Source organism: Oncorhynchus masou, chromosome 29, assembly GCF_036934945.1.
Source record: "Oncorhynchus masou masou isolate Uvic2021 chromosome 29, UVic_Omas_1.1, whole genome shotgun sequence".
Taxonomy (NCBI): domain Eukaryota; kingdom Metazoa; phylum Chordata; class Actinopteri; order Salmoniformes; family Salmonidae; genus Oncorhynchus; species Oncorhynchus masou.
In genome coordinates this window covers 98,260,710-98,275,379 of record NC_088240.1, presented here as the reverse complement: position 1 = coordinate 98,275,379, position 14,670 = coordinate 98,260,710, and the positions used below count along the sequence as shown (strand labels likewise).

Here is a 14,670-nt window from a genome sequence, read left to right as displayed (position 1 = left end):
TCACTCTAGAGGGCAGAGACCCAAACCTTACAGTGAAGAGATCCATTAAAACCCTCATTCACTCTAGAGGGCAGAGACCCAAACCTTACTGTGAAGAGATCCATTAAAACCCTCATTCACTTTAGAGGGCAGAGACCCAAACCTTACTGTGAAGAGATCCATTAAAACCCTCATTCACTCCAGAGGGCAGAGACCCAAACCTTACTGTGAAGAGATCCATTAAAAACCTGAAGGCTCTCTGCTCTTTCAATGACCACTCCGCCTCTCCCCTCACAGCACACAAAGTCACGATGCCAGGCCAGCCAGACAGCATTCAATGGAATCTACTTTAGTAGAGCCTCTGTCAGGTTTCAGATAGAACCTCCAGATTTGGGGAGGAGGGCATTGACATGTTATTGAATGTATAAAAACCTACTTATTCATTCCAGAATACATGTAGTTTAATGTTTTGTATTTCTACTGTTGTATAAGAACGTTTTTTTCTTCAAAAGCAATGCTATGAATGTGAGGTTTCTATCTAAAGTAATTTTACTATTCAGAAATTAGTGGAACAAAAGGACACAGAACCAGTCTGTTACATACCTGCATACTTCCCTTGTAGTGCTCTGCTCTGCTGGTTCCCTCTCACAGCTAGAACCCTGACGTGGTACTCCTTCATGGCATCAAAGTCCTGGATCACCACTTTACGGTCCCCCTTGGAAACGCGCAGCTCCTTGTACTCTTCGCCTGTTGGAGGTTGGAGAGAGAAATCAGGGTGGGGACCAGGTGTGCGTCCAACATGCCATCCTTGTCCCGATATCAGGGTGGGGACCAGGTGTGTGTCCAACACGCCATCCTTTTCCCGATATCAGGGTGGGGACCAGGTGTGTGTCCAACACGCCATCCTTTTCCCGATATCAGGGTGGGGACCAGGTGTGCGTCCAACACGCCATCCTTTTCCCGATATCAGGGTGGGGACCAGGTGTGCGTCCAACACGCCATCCTTTTCCCGATATCAGTGTGGGGACCAGGTGTGCGTCCAACACGCCATCCTTTTCCCGATATCAGTGTGGGGACCAGGTGTGTGTCCAACACGCCATCCTTTTCCCGATATCAGGGTGGGGACCAGGTGTGCGTCCAACACGCCATCCTTTTCCCGATATCAGGGTGGGGACCAGGTTGTGTGTCCAACACGCCATCCTTGTCCCGATATCAGGGTGGGGACCAGGTTGTGTGTCCAACACACCATCCTTTTCCCGATATCAGGGTGGGGACCAGGTGTGTGTCCAACACGCCATCCTTTTCCCGATATCAGGGTGGGGACCAGGTGTGTGTCCAACACGCCATCCTTTTCCCGATATCAGGGTGGGGACCAGGTGTGCGTCCAACACGCCATCCTTTTCCCGATATCAGGGTGGGGACCAGGTGTGTGTCCAACACGCCATCCTTTTCCTGATATCAGGGTGGGGACCAGGTGTGTGTCCAACACGCCATCCTTTTCCCAATATCAGGGTGTGACCAGGTGTGTGTCCAACACGCCATCCTTGTCCCGATATCAGGGTGGGGACCAGGTGTGTGTCCAACACGCCATCCTTTTCCCGATATCAGTGTGGGGACCAGGTGTGTGTCCAACACGCCATCCTTTTCCCGATATCAGGGTGGGGACCAGGTGTGTGTCCAACACGCCATCCTTTTCTCGATATCAGGGTGGGGACCAGGTGTGTGTCCAACACGCCATCCTTTTCCTGATATCAGTGTGGGGACCAGGTGTGTGTCCAACACGCCATCCTTTTCCTGATATCAGGGTGGGGACCAGGTGTGTGTCCAACACGCCATCCTTTTCCCGATATCAGGGTGGGGACCAGGTGTGTGTCCAACACGCCATCCTTTTCCCGATATCAGGGTGGGGACCAGGTGTGTGTCCAACACGCCATCCTTTTCCCGATATCAGTGTGGGGACCAGGTGTGTGTCCAACACGCCATCCTTTTCCCGATATCAGGGTGGGGACCAGGTGTGTGTCCAACACGCCATCCTTTTCCCGATATCAGGGTGGGGACCAGGTGTGTGTCCAACATGCCATCCTTTTCCCGATATCAGGGTGGGGACCAGGTGTGTGTCCAACACGCCATCCTTTTCCCGATATCAGGGTGGGGACCAGGTTGTGTGTCCAACACGCCATCCTTTTCCCGATATCAGGGTGGGGACCAGGTGTGTGTCCAACACGCCATCCTTTTCCCGATATCAGGGTGGGGACCAGGTGTGTGTCCAACACGCCATCCTTTTCCCGATATCAGGGTGGGGACCAGGTGTGTGTCCAACACGCCATCCTTTTCCCGATATCAGGGTGGGGACCAGGTGTGTGTCCAACACGCCATCCTTTTCCCGATATCAGGGTGGGGACCAGGTGTGTGTCCAACACGCCATCCTTTTCCCGATATCAGGGTGGGGACCAGGTGTGTGTCCAACACGCCATCCTTTTCCCGATATCAGGGTGGGGACCAGGTGTGTGTCCAACACGCCATCCTTTTCCCGATATCAGGGTGGGGACCAGGTGTGTGTCCAACACGCCATCCTTTTCCCGATATCAGGGTGGGGACCAGGTGTGCGTCCAACACGCCATCCTTTTCCCGATATCAGGGTGGGGACCAGGTGTGTGTCCAACACGCCATCCTTTTCCCGATATCAGGGTGGGGACCAGGTGTGTGTCCAACACGCCATCCTTTTCCTGATATCAGGGTCACAGACTAGATGAGCAGATGGTATGGGGGAGGGGGACAGAACGTAATTACAAATCATTTGTAGACTGCAAATTGACCGCAGGAATCCCAAACTAATGTGACCCCAGCAGATATAATGTTTGACGATAACATAATCACTTCAAACCTTTGCTTACATTTGTATATGATGACAGGTCTCTCTGATAATGCGTGGGAATACTTCTCCAAAATTAAAATCACTTGGAGCTGATTTTTTTGCAGTATTTTATATCCAACAATAGAGCATGTAAAATACAAATAAAAAAAGATCTTGGTTGGCTAAATAAAAACAGGTGTTGAGGAACCCTGCCCTATATAGGGCAACATAGGGCTCTGGTCAAATGTAGTACCCTATGAAGGGAAGAGAGTGCCATTTGGGATGTAGACTCAGATAGGCGTTCCAATGCATCACTTTCCCATTCAAGCTTTTACAGGAGTCTCAATGGCCAGGCTGTTGTGTGAAGCAGTGCACTATGGGGATTCTTGTGGTGGTAAGGCTCTGGGGGGGGGGGGTGACAACCTTGTGTGACAACCTTAAGGGATCCCTCACAGCTCAAGCCGCACACCTCAGCATTGTCTCTAAAGCTTAAGGACAGGTACACACGAGACATATCTTATCTTTGAAACATTTGGGGTCTGGACCTTTCTGCACTGAGGCTCTGCCCATTATGAAATCTACTACGAATGCAAACGCCCAAATATCAGAAATTCCACATGGTCTTACTGGGACTTCTTTACTGGGACCTCTTTACTGGGACCTCTTTACTGGGACCTCTTTACTGGGACCTCTTTACTGGGACCTCTTTACTGGGACCTCTTTACTGGGACCTCTTTACTGGGACCTCTTTACTGGGACTTCTTTACTGAAACCGAGACCTTTTCCTTCCCCCGTCATATTCAGGTGAATCGTGGTCAACCACAAATCCAATAATTTCAGATCCATTTAGTCAGTTAACCCATTTTGAGTAAGTGCATTTAAGAGTAAATTGTTTTCCATTTGTTTAGCCAAACTTCATTTGCATAAACGATCTTAGTTGCCAGTCAGCCAACATGCTGGGGCTTGATCTCAGGACCTCTCCTCTCTCCTCCTGTCCTGTCTCCTTTTATCTTCTCCTCCCCTGTCCACTCCTCTTCCCTCCTCTCCTCTCTCCTCCTGTCCCCTTTTATCTTCTCTTCTCCTCCCCTGTCCACTCCTCTTCCCTCCTCTCCTCTCTCCTCCTGTCCTGTCCCCTTTTATCTTCTCTTCTCCTCCCCTGTCCACTCCTCTTCCCTCCTCTCCTCTCTCCTCCTGTCCTGTCCCCTTTTATCTTCTCCTCCCCTGTCCACTCCTCTTCCCTCCTCTCCTCTCTCCTCCTGTCCCCTTTTATCTTCTCTTCTCCTCCCCTGTCCACTCCTCTTCCCTCCTCTCCTCTCTCCTCCTGTCCCCTTTTATCTTCTCTTCTCCTCCCCTGTCCACTCCTCTTCCCTCCTCTCCTCTCTCCTCTCTCCTCCTGTCCCCTTTTATCTTCTCTTCTCCTCCCCTGTTCACTCCTCTTCCCTCCTCTCCTCTCTCCTGTCCTGTCTCCTTTTATCTTCTCCTCCCCTGTCCACTCCTCTTCCCTCCTCTTCTCTCTCCTCCTGTCCCCTTTTATCTTCTCTTCTCCTCCCCTGTTCACTCCTCTTCCCTCCTCTCCTCTCTCCTCCTGTCCTGTCTCCTTTTATCTTCTCTTCTCCTCCCCTGTCCACTCCTCTTCCCTCCTCTCCTCTCTCCTCCTGTCCTGTCTCCTTTTATCTTCTCCTCCCCTGTCCACTCCTCTTCCCTCCTCTTCTCTCTCCTCCTGTCCTGTCTCCTTTTATCTTCTCCTCCCCTGTCCACTCCTCTTCCCTCCTCTCCTCTCTCCTCCTGTCCCCTTTTATCTTCTCTTCTCCTCCCCTGTCCACTCCTCTTCCCTCCTCTCCTCTCTCCTCCTGTCCTGTCTCCTTTTATCTTCTCCTCCCCTGTCCACTCCTCTTCCCTCCTCTTCTCTCTCCTCCTGTCTCCTTTTATCTTCTCCTCCCCTGTTCACTCCTCTTCCCTCCTCTCCTCTCTCCTCCTGTCCTGTCTCCTTTTATCTTCTCTTCTCCTCCCCTGTCCACTCCTCTTCCCTCCTCTCCTCTCTCCTCCTGTCCTGTCTCCTTTTATCTTCTCCTCCCCTGTCCACTCCTCTTCCCTCCTCTCCTCTCTCCTCCTGTCCTGTCTCCTTTTATCTTCTCTTCTCCTCCCCTGTCCACTCCTCTTCCCTCCTCTCCTCTCTCCTCCTGTCCTGTCTCCTTTTATCTTCTCCTCCCCCTGTCCACTCCTCTTCCCTCCTCTCCTCTCTCTCCTCCTGTCTCCCCTGTTATCTCTCTCCTCCTGTCCTGTTCTTCTCCTCCCCTGTCTACTCCTCCCTCCTCTCTCTCCTCCTGTCCTGTCTCCTTTTATCTTCTCCTCCCCTGTCCACTCCCTCTCCTCCTGTCTCCTCCTCTCTCCTCCTGTCCTGTCTCCTTTTATCTTCTCTTCTCCTCCCTGTCCACTCCTCTTCCCTCCTCTCCTCTCTCCTCCTGTCCTGTCTCCTTTTATCTTCTGTTCTCTCTCCTCCCCTGTCCTACTCCTCTTCCCTCCTCTCCTCTCTCCTCCTGTCCTGTCTCCTTTTATCTTCTCTTCTCCTCCCCTGTCGACTCCTCTTCCCTCCTCTCCTCTCTCCTCCTGTCCTGTCTCCTTTTATCTTCTCCTCCCCTGTCCACTCCTCTTCCCTCCTCTCCTCTCTCCTCCTGTCCTGTCTCCTTTTATCTTCTCCTCCCCTGTTCACTCCTCTTCCCTCCTTCTCTCTCCTCCTGTCCCTCCTCCCCTCCTCCCCGTCCACTCCTCTTCCCTCCTCCCCTCCTCGTCCTTTCTTCTCCACAAGCCACATGTACGGCTCCACTTTCAGTTCCCTCAGCAGTAAAATAGCTCCGAGCTTCAGCAGTTCACATTATTGACCAATTAGGATGATTTAAATCCTACAGGCCTGACCGATCAATAGGAAGAGACTAACCCTGCTTAATCACCAGCACTTTCACACAGAACACTGCCGAAGGATGGGGTTGGATGTGTTAAATCAGGAGAGGGAGGGAGAGAGGGAGGGAGAGAGGGGAGCAGGGGGAGAGGGGAGGGGGAGAGGGGGGAGACAGAGGAGAGGAGAGAGATCAGAGAGGAGAGAAAGGGAGAGAGAGAGGGGAGAGAGGAGGGGGGAGGGGGGGGGGAGAGAGAGAGAAAGAGAGGGAGATTGGGAGGAGAGAGAGGGAGAGAGAGAGAGAGAGAGAGAGAGAACAGAAGGGGAGAGGGGGGGATGGATCTAGCATCTAGAGAGAGAGAGAGAGAGAGAGAGTTGGAGAGAGAGAGAGGAGAGAGAGAGGAGACAGAGAGAGAGAGAGAGAGAGAGAACAGAAGAGGGAGATTTAGTGGATGGATCTAGCATCTAGAGACAGAGAGAGAGAGAGAAAGAGAACAGAGGAGGGAGATTTAGGGGATGGATCTAGCATCTAGAGACAGAGAGAGAGAGAGAGAGAGAACAGAGGAGGGAGATTTAGGGGATGGATCTAGCATCTAGAGACAGAGAGAGAGAGAGAGAGAGAACAGAGGAGGAGAGAGGGGATGGAGCATCTAGAGACAGAGAGAGAGAGAGAGAGAGAGAGAACAGAGGAGGGAGATTTAGGGGATGGACCTAGCATCTATAGGCAGAGAGAGAACAGAGGAGGGAGATTTAGGGGATGGATCTAGCATCTAGAGACAGAGAGAGAGAGAGAGAGAGAGAGAGAGAGAGAGAGAGAGAGAGAGAGAGAACAGAGGAGGTAGATTTAGGGGATGGATCTAGCATCTATAGGCAGAGAGAGAACAGAGGAGGGAGATTTAGGGGATGGATCTAGCATCTAGAGACAGAGAGAGAGAGAGAGAGAGAGAGAACAGAGGAGGGAGATTTAGGGGATGGATCTAGCATCTAGAGAGAGAGAGAGAGAGAGAGAACAGAGGAGGGAGATTTAGGGGATGGATCTAGCATCTAGAGACAGAGAACAGAGGAGAGAGAGAGAGAGAGAGAGAGAGAGGGGATGGATCTAGCATCTAGAGGCAGAGAGAACAGAGGAGGGAGATTTAGGGGATGGACCTAGCATCTAGAGAGAGAGAACAGAACAGAGGAGGGAGATTTAGGGGATGGATCTAGCGTCTAGAGACAGAGAACAGAGGAGGGAGATTTAGGGGATGGATTTAGCATCTAGAGACAGAGAACAGAGGAGGGAGATTTAGGGGATGGACCTAGCATCTAGAGACAGAGAGAGAGAACAGAGGAGGGAGATTTAGGGGATGGATTTAGCATCTAGAGACAGAGAACAGAGGAGGGAGATTTAGGGGATGGACCTAGCATCTAGAGACAGAGAGAGAACAGAGGAGGGAGATTTAGGGGATGGATTTAGCATCTAGAGACAGAGAACAGAGGAGGGAGATTTAGGGGATGGACCTAGCATCTAGAGACAGAGAGAGAGAGAACAGAGGAGGGAGATTTAGGGGATGGATTTAGCATCTAGAGAGAGAGAACAGAGGAGGGAGATTTAGGGGATGGACCTAGCATCTAGAGACAGAGAGAGAGAACAGAGGAGGGAGATTTAGGGGATGGATTTAGCATCTAGAGACAGAGAACAGAGGAGGGATGGATCTAGCATCTAGAAGTGATGACTCAGCAGATTAATGCTGAAGGATCAGCAGGAAACAGCACAATCAAGATCAGAGAAATTGCATTTTTAATTAAAGGGTATTAACGTTTTAAATGAAACAAGTCTAATGTTTGTATCAAACAAATGGCAAAAGGAAATCATTATGATGTAACAATAACCAATGTGTCAAAATACTCTGAGAGTACAGAACATTAATAATACCTTCCTAATATGGACACTGGGCTAGGAGAATGGTCTCTCTCCCAGTCACTATGATAAATAGTGGACACTGGGTTAGGAGAATGGTCTCTCTCCCAGTCACTATGATAAACAGTGGACACTGGGTTAGGAGAATGGTCTCTCTCCCAGTCACTATGATAAACAATGGACACTGGGCTAGGAGAATGGTCTCTCTCCCAGTCACTATGATAAACAGAGGACACTGGGTTAGGAGAATGGTCTCTCTCCCAGTCACTATGATAAACAGAGGACACTGGGTTAGGCGAATGGTCTCTCTCCCAGTCACTATGATAAACAGTGGACACTGGGTTAGGTGAATGGTCTCTCTCCCAGTCACTATGATAAACAGTGGACACTGGGTTAGGTGAGTGGTCTCTCTCCCAGTCACTATGATAAACAGAGGACACTGGGCCAGGAGAATGGTCTCTCTCCCAGTCAGTATGATAAACAGTGGACACTGGGTTAGGTGAATGGTCTCTCTCCCAGTCACTATGATAAACAGTGGACACTGGGTTAGGGAGAATGGTCTCTCTCCCAGTCACTATGATAAACAGAGGACACTGGGCCAGGAGAATGGTCTCTCTCCCAGTCAGTATGATAAACAGTGGACACTGGGCAAGGTGAGTGGTCTCTCTCCCAGTCACTATGATAAACAGTGGACACTGGGCTAGGAGAATGGTCTATCTCCCAGTCACTATGATAAACAGTGGACACTGGGTTAGGTGAGTGGTCTCTCTCCCAGTCACTATGATAAACAGTGGACACTGGGTTAGGTGAGTGGTCTCTCTCCCAGTCACTATGATAAACAGTGGACACTGGGTTAGGTGAGTGGTCTCTCTCCCAGTCACTATGATAAACAGTGGACACTGGGCTAGGAGAATGGTCTCTCTCCCAGTCACTATGATAAACAGTGGACACTGGGCTAGGAGAATGGTCTCTCTCCCAGTCACTATGATAAACAGTGGACACTGGGCTAGGAGAATGGTCTCTCTCCCAGTCAGTATGATAAACAGTGGACACTGGGCTAGGAGAATGGTCTCTCTCCCAGTCACTATGATAAACAGTGGACACTGGGCTAGGAGAATGGTCTCTCTCCCAGTCACTATGATAAACAGTGGACACTGGGCTAGGTGAGTGGTCTCTCTCCCAGTCACTATGATAAACAGTGGACACTGGGCTAGGAGAATGGTCTCTCTCCCAGTCACTATGATAAACAGTGGACACTGGGCTAGGAGAATGGTCTCTCTCCCAGTCACTATGATAAACAGTGGACACTGGGCTAGGAGAATGGTCTCTCTCCCAGTCACTATGATAAACAGTGGACACTGGGCTAGGAGAATGGTCTCTCTCCCAGTCACTATGATAAACAGTGGACACTGGGCTAGGTGAGTGGTCTCTCTCCCAGTCACTATGATAAACAGTGGACACTGGGCTAGGTGAGTGGTCTCTCTCCCAGTCACTATGATAAACAGTGGACACTGGGCTAGGAGAATGGTCTCTCTCCCAGTCACTGTGATAAACAGTGGACACTGGGCTAGGAGAATGGTCTCTCTCCCAGTCACTATGATAAACAGTGGACACTGGGCTAGGAGAATGGTCTCTCTCCCAGTCAGTATGATAAACAGTGGACACTGGGCTAGGTGAGTGGTCTCTCTCCCAGTCACTATGATAAACAGTGGACACTGGGTTAGGTGAGTGGTCTCTCTCCCAGTCACTATGATAAACAGTGGACACTGGGTTAGGTGAATGGTCTCTCTCCCAGTCACTATGATAAACAGTGGACACTGGGTTAGGAGAATGGTCTCTCTCCCAGTCACTATGATAAACAGTGGACACTGGGTTAGGTGAGTGGTCTCTCTCCCAGTCACTATGATAAACAGTGGACACTGGGTTAGGAGAATGGTCTCTCTCCCAGTCACTATGATAAACAGTGGACACTGGGTTAGGAGAATGGTCTCTCTCCCAGTCACTATGATAAACAGTGGACACTGGGTTAGGTGAATGGTCTCTCTCCCAGTCACTATGATAAACAGTGGACACTGGGCTAGGAGAATGGTCTCTCTCCCAGTCACTATGATAAACAGTGGACACTGGGTTAGGAGAATGGTCTCTCTCCCAGTCACTATGATAAACAGTGGACACTGGGTTAGGTGAATGGTCTCTCTCCCAGTCACTATGATAAACAGTGGACACTGGGTTAGGAGAATGGTCTCTCTCCCAGTCACTATGATAAACAGTGGACACTGGGTTAGGTGAGTGGTCTCTCTCCCAGTCACTATGATAAACAGTGGACACTGGGTTAGGTGAGTGGTCTCTCCCCCAGTCACTATGATAAACAGTGGACACTGGGTTAGGTGAGTGGTCTCTCCCCCAGTCACTATGATAAACAGTGGACACTGGGTTAGGTGAGTGGTCTCTCTCCCAGTCACTATGATAAACAGTGGACACTGGGCTAGGTGAGTGGTCTCTCTCCCAGTCACTATGATAAACAGTGGACACTGGGCTAGGTGAGTGGTCTCTCTCCCAGTCACTATGATAAACAGTGGACACTGGGTTAGGTGAGTGGTCTCTCTCCCAGTCACTATGATAAACAGTGGACACTGGGTTAGGTGAGTGGTCTCATTCCCAGTCACTATGATAAACAGTGGACACTGGGTTAGGTGAGTGGTCTCTCTCCCAGTCACTATGATAAACAGTGGACACTGGGTTAGAGAATGGTCTCTCTCCCAGTCACTATGATAAACAGTGGACACTGGGTTAGGTGAATCTCTCCCAGTCACTATGATAAACAGTGGACACTGGGCTAGGAGAATGGTCTCTCTCCCAGTCACTATGATAAACAGTGGACACTGGGCTAGGAGAATGGTCTCTCTCCCAGTCACTATGATAAACAGTGGACACTGGGTTAGGAAGTGGTATTCCCCCAGTCACTATGATAAACAGTGGACACTGGGTTACAGAGTGGCTCTCCCAGTCACTATGATAAACAGTGGACACTGGGAGGTGAGTGGTCTCTCTCAGTCACTATGATAAACAGTGGACATTGGGCTAGGTGAGTGGTCTTCTCCCAGTCACTATGATAAACAGTGGACACTGGGTTAGGTGAGTGGTCTCTCTCCCAGTCACTATGATAAACAGTGGACACTGGGTTAGGAGAATGGTCTCTCTCCCAGTCACTATGATAAACAGTGGACACTGGGTTAGGTGAATGGTATCTCCCAGTCACTATGATAAACAGTGGACACCAGAGAATGGTCTCTCTCCCAGTCACTATGATAAACAGTGGACACTGGGTTAGGAAGAGTATTATACCTCATTAGACCCAGAGACAGAGAGCTCAACAGGAAGACCCAGAGACAGAGAGCTCAACAGGAAGACCCAGAGACAGAGAGCTCAACAGGAAGACCCAGAGACAGAGAGCTCAACAGGAAGAGTATTCTACCTCCTCAGACCCAGAGACAGAGAGCTCAACAGGAAGACCCAGAGACAGAGAGCTCAACAGGAAGACCCAGAGACAGAGAGCTCAACAGGAAGACCCAGAGACAGAGAGCTCAACAGGAAGACCCAGAGACAGAGAGCTCAACAGGAAGACCCAGAGACAGAGAGCTCAACAGGAAGACCCAGAGACAGAGAGCTCAACAGGAAGACCCAGAGACAGAGAGCTCAACAGGAAGACCCAGAGACAGAGAGCTCAACAGGAAGACCCAGAGACAGAGAGCTCAACAGGAAGACCCAGAGACTAGCTCAACAGGAAGACCCAGAGACAGAGAGCTCAACAGGAAGACCCAGAGACAGAGAGCTCAACAGGAAGAGTATTCTACCTCATTAGACCCAGAGACAGAGAGCTCAACAGGAAGACCCAGAGACAGATAGCTCAACAGGAAGACCCAGAGACAGAGAGCTCAACAGGAAGACCCAGAGACAGAGTAGCTCAACAGGAAGACCCAGAGACAGAGAGCTCAACAGGAAGACCCAGAGACAGAGAGCTCAACAGGAAGAGTATTCTACCTCATTAGACCCAGAGACAGAGAGCTCAACAGGAAGACCCAGAGACAGATAGCTCAACAGGAAGACCCAGAGACAGAGAGCTCAACAGGAAGACCCAGAGACAGAGAGCTCAACAGGAAGACCCAGAGACAGAGAGCTCAACAGGAAGACCCAGAGACAGAGAGCTCAACAGGAAGAGTATTCTACCTCCTCAGACCCAGAGACAGAGAGCTCAACAGGAAGACCCAGAGACAGAGAGCTCAACAGGAAGACCCAGAGACAGAGAGCTCAACAGGAAGACCCAGAGACAGAGAGCTCAACAGGAAGAGTATTCTACCTCATTAGACCCAGAGACAGAGAGCTCAACAGGAAGACCCAGAGACAGAGAGCTCAACAGGAAGACCCAGAGACAGAGAGCTCAACAGGAAGACCCAGAGACAGAGAGCTCAACAGGAAGACCCAGAGACAGAGAGCTCAACAGGAAGAGTATTCTACCTCATTAGACCCAGAGACAGAGAGCTCAACAGGAGACCAGGCAGGCTGATGGCTGATACAAACCCAGGGTTTGACACTACCATTTTTAGCCACCTGTCCTCAGACATGTAGGACATCATGTTGACGTGTCAGAAAGCTCAAGTCACAGGTGATGCCAGGAGCCACTTCACCTTCATTATTATCACTGGTATGGTCAATGGAAGGCTGCTGGTCTCACTGGTATTGTCAATGGAAGACTGCTGGTCTCACTGGTATTGTCAATGGAAGACTGCTGGTCTCACTGGTATTGGCCATGGAAGGCTGCTGGTCTCACTGGTATGGTCAATGGAAGGCTGCTGGTCTCACTGGTATGGTCAATGGAAGGCTGCTGGTCTCACTGGTATGGTCAATGGGAGACTGCTGGTCTCACTGGTATTGTCAATGGAAGGCTGCTGGTCTCACTGGTATTGACAATGGAAGACTGCTGGTCTCACTGGTATTCACAATGGAAGACTGCTGGTCTCACTGGTATTGTCAATGGAAGGCTGCTGGTCTCACTGGTATTGTCAATGGAAGGCTGCTGGTCTCACTGGTATTGTCAATGGAAGGCTGCTGGTCTCACTGGTATTGTCAATGGAAGGCTGCTGGTCTCACTGGTATGGTCAAAGGAAGGCTGCAGGTCTCACTGGTATTGTCAATGGAAGACTGCTGGTCTCACTGGTATTGTCAATGGAAGTCTGCTGGTCTCACTGGTATTGTCAATGGAAGGCTGCTGGTCTCACTGGTATTGTCAATGGAAGACTGCTGGTCTCAATGGTATGGTCCATGGAAGACTGCTGGTCTCACTGGTATGGTCAATGGATGGCTGCTGGTCTCACTGGTATTGTCAATGGAAGGCTGCTGGTCTCACTGGTATTGTCAATGGAAGACTGCTGGTCTCAATGGTATGGTCCATGGAAGACTGCTGGTCTCACTGGTATGGTCAATGGATGGCTGCTGGTCTCACTGGTATGGTCAATGGAAGACTGCTGGTCTCACTGGTATTGTCAATGGAAGACTGCTGGTCTCACTGGTATTGTCAATGGAAGACTGCTGGTCTCACTGGTATTGTCAATGGAAGACTGCTGGTCTCACTGGTATGGTCAATGGAAGGCTGCTGGTCTCACTGGTATGGTCAATGGAAGGCTGCTGGTCTCACTGGTATTGTCAATGGAAGGCTGCTGGTCTCACTGGTATTGTCAATGGAAGGCTGCTGGTCTCACTGGTATGGTCAATGGAAGGCTGCAGGTCTCACTGGTATTGTCAATGGAAGACTGCTGGTCTCACTGGTATTGTCAATGGAAGTCTGCTGGTCTCAGTGGTATTGTCAATGGAAGGCTGCTGGTCTCACTGGTATTGTCAATGGAAGACTGCTGGTCTCACTGGTATGGTCAATGGAAGGCTGCTGGTCTCACTGGTATGGTCAATGGAAGGCTGCTGGTCTCACTGGTATTGTCAATGGAAGACTGCTGGTCTCACTGGTATTGTCAATGGAAGACTGCTGGTCTCACTGGTATTGTCAATGGAAGGCTGCTGGTCTCACTGGTATTGTCAATGGAAGACTGCTGGTCTCACTGGTATTGTCAATGGAAGGCTGCTGGTCTCACTGGTATTGTCAATGGAAGGCTGCTGGTCTCACTGGTATGGTCAATGGAAGACTGCTGGTCTCACTGGTATGGTCAATGGAAGACTGCTGGTCTCTGATCCCATGTAGTATATCTCCTGCCGTTGTGGCCTTGAGCAAGGCACTTACACCCCCCCCGCAAAGTAAAATAACTGCACTGATCGGCTACAGTATAAAACACGTGGTCAGAACTCTATCTGGAGAGCTGTTGGGGGTGCAGGCTTTTTATCCAACCCTGCTCAAACACACCAGAGACAGCTTATCCTGTTGAGCAGCTGATTTGTTTTACAATGTGGTGTTCGAGCAGGGCTGGAGTAAAAGTCTGAACACCCAGTATCTCTCCTGGTCTCTACAGGAGGAGGGCTGGCCACCCTACACACCCAGTATCTCTCCTAGTCTCTACAGGAGGAGGGCTGGCCACCCTACACACCCAGTATCTCTCCTGGTCTCTACAGGAGAAGGGCTGGCCACCCTACACACCCAGTATCTCTCCTGGTCTCTACAGGAGAAGGGCTGGCCACCCTACACACCCAGTATCTCTCCTGGTCTCTACAGGAGGAGGGCTGGCCACCCTACACACCCAGTATCTCTCCTGGTCTCTACAGGAGAAGGGCTGGCAACCCTACACACCCAGTATCTCTCCTGGTCTCTACAGGAGAAGGGCTGGCGACCCTACACACCCAGTATCTCTCCTGGTCTCTACAGGAGAAGGGCTGGCCACCCTACACACCCAGTATCTCTCCTGGTCTCTACAGGAGTAGGGCTGGCCACCCTACACACCCAGTATCTCTCCTGGTCTCTACAGGAGGAGGGCTGGCCACCCTACACACCCAGTATCTCTCCTGGTCTCTACAGGAGAGGGCTGGCCACCCTACACACCCAGTATC

The 14,670-nt window shown here is 50.5% G+C and overlaps 1 protein-coding gene across 1 annotated transcript in view; it reads right to left on the bottom strand.

Moving 5' to 3' along the window:
* The window catches only part of LOC135519860 (collagen alpha-1(XIV) chain-like), a 55,186-nt gene continuing 40,516 nt past the window's right edge, over positions 1-14,670 (bottom strand). The window contains exons 4-5 of the mRNA XM_064945067.1: positions 583-726; positions 1-5 (exon numbers count right to left, since the gene is read on the bottom strand). Of these exons, the coding sequence (XP_064801139.1) occupies positions 1-5; positions 583-726 (149 nt within the window). The remainder of the gene's footprint in view (positions 6-582; positions 727-14,670) is intronic.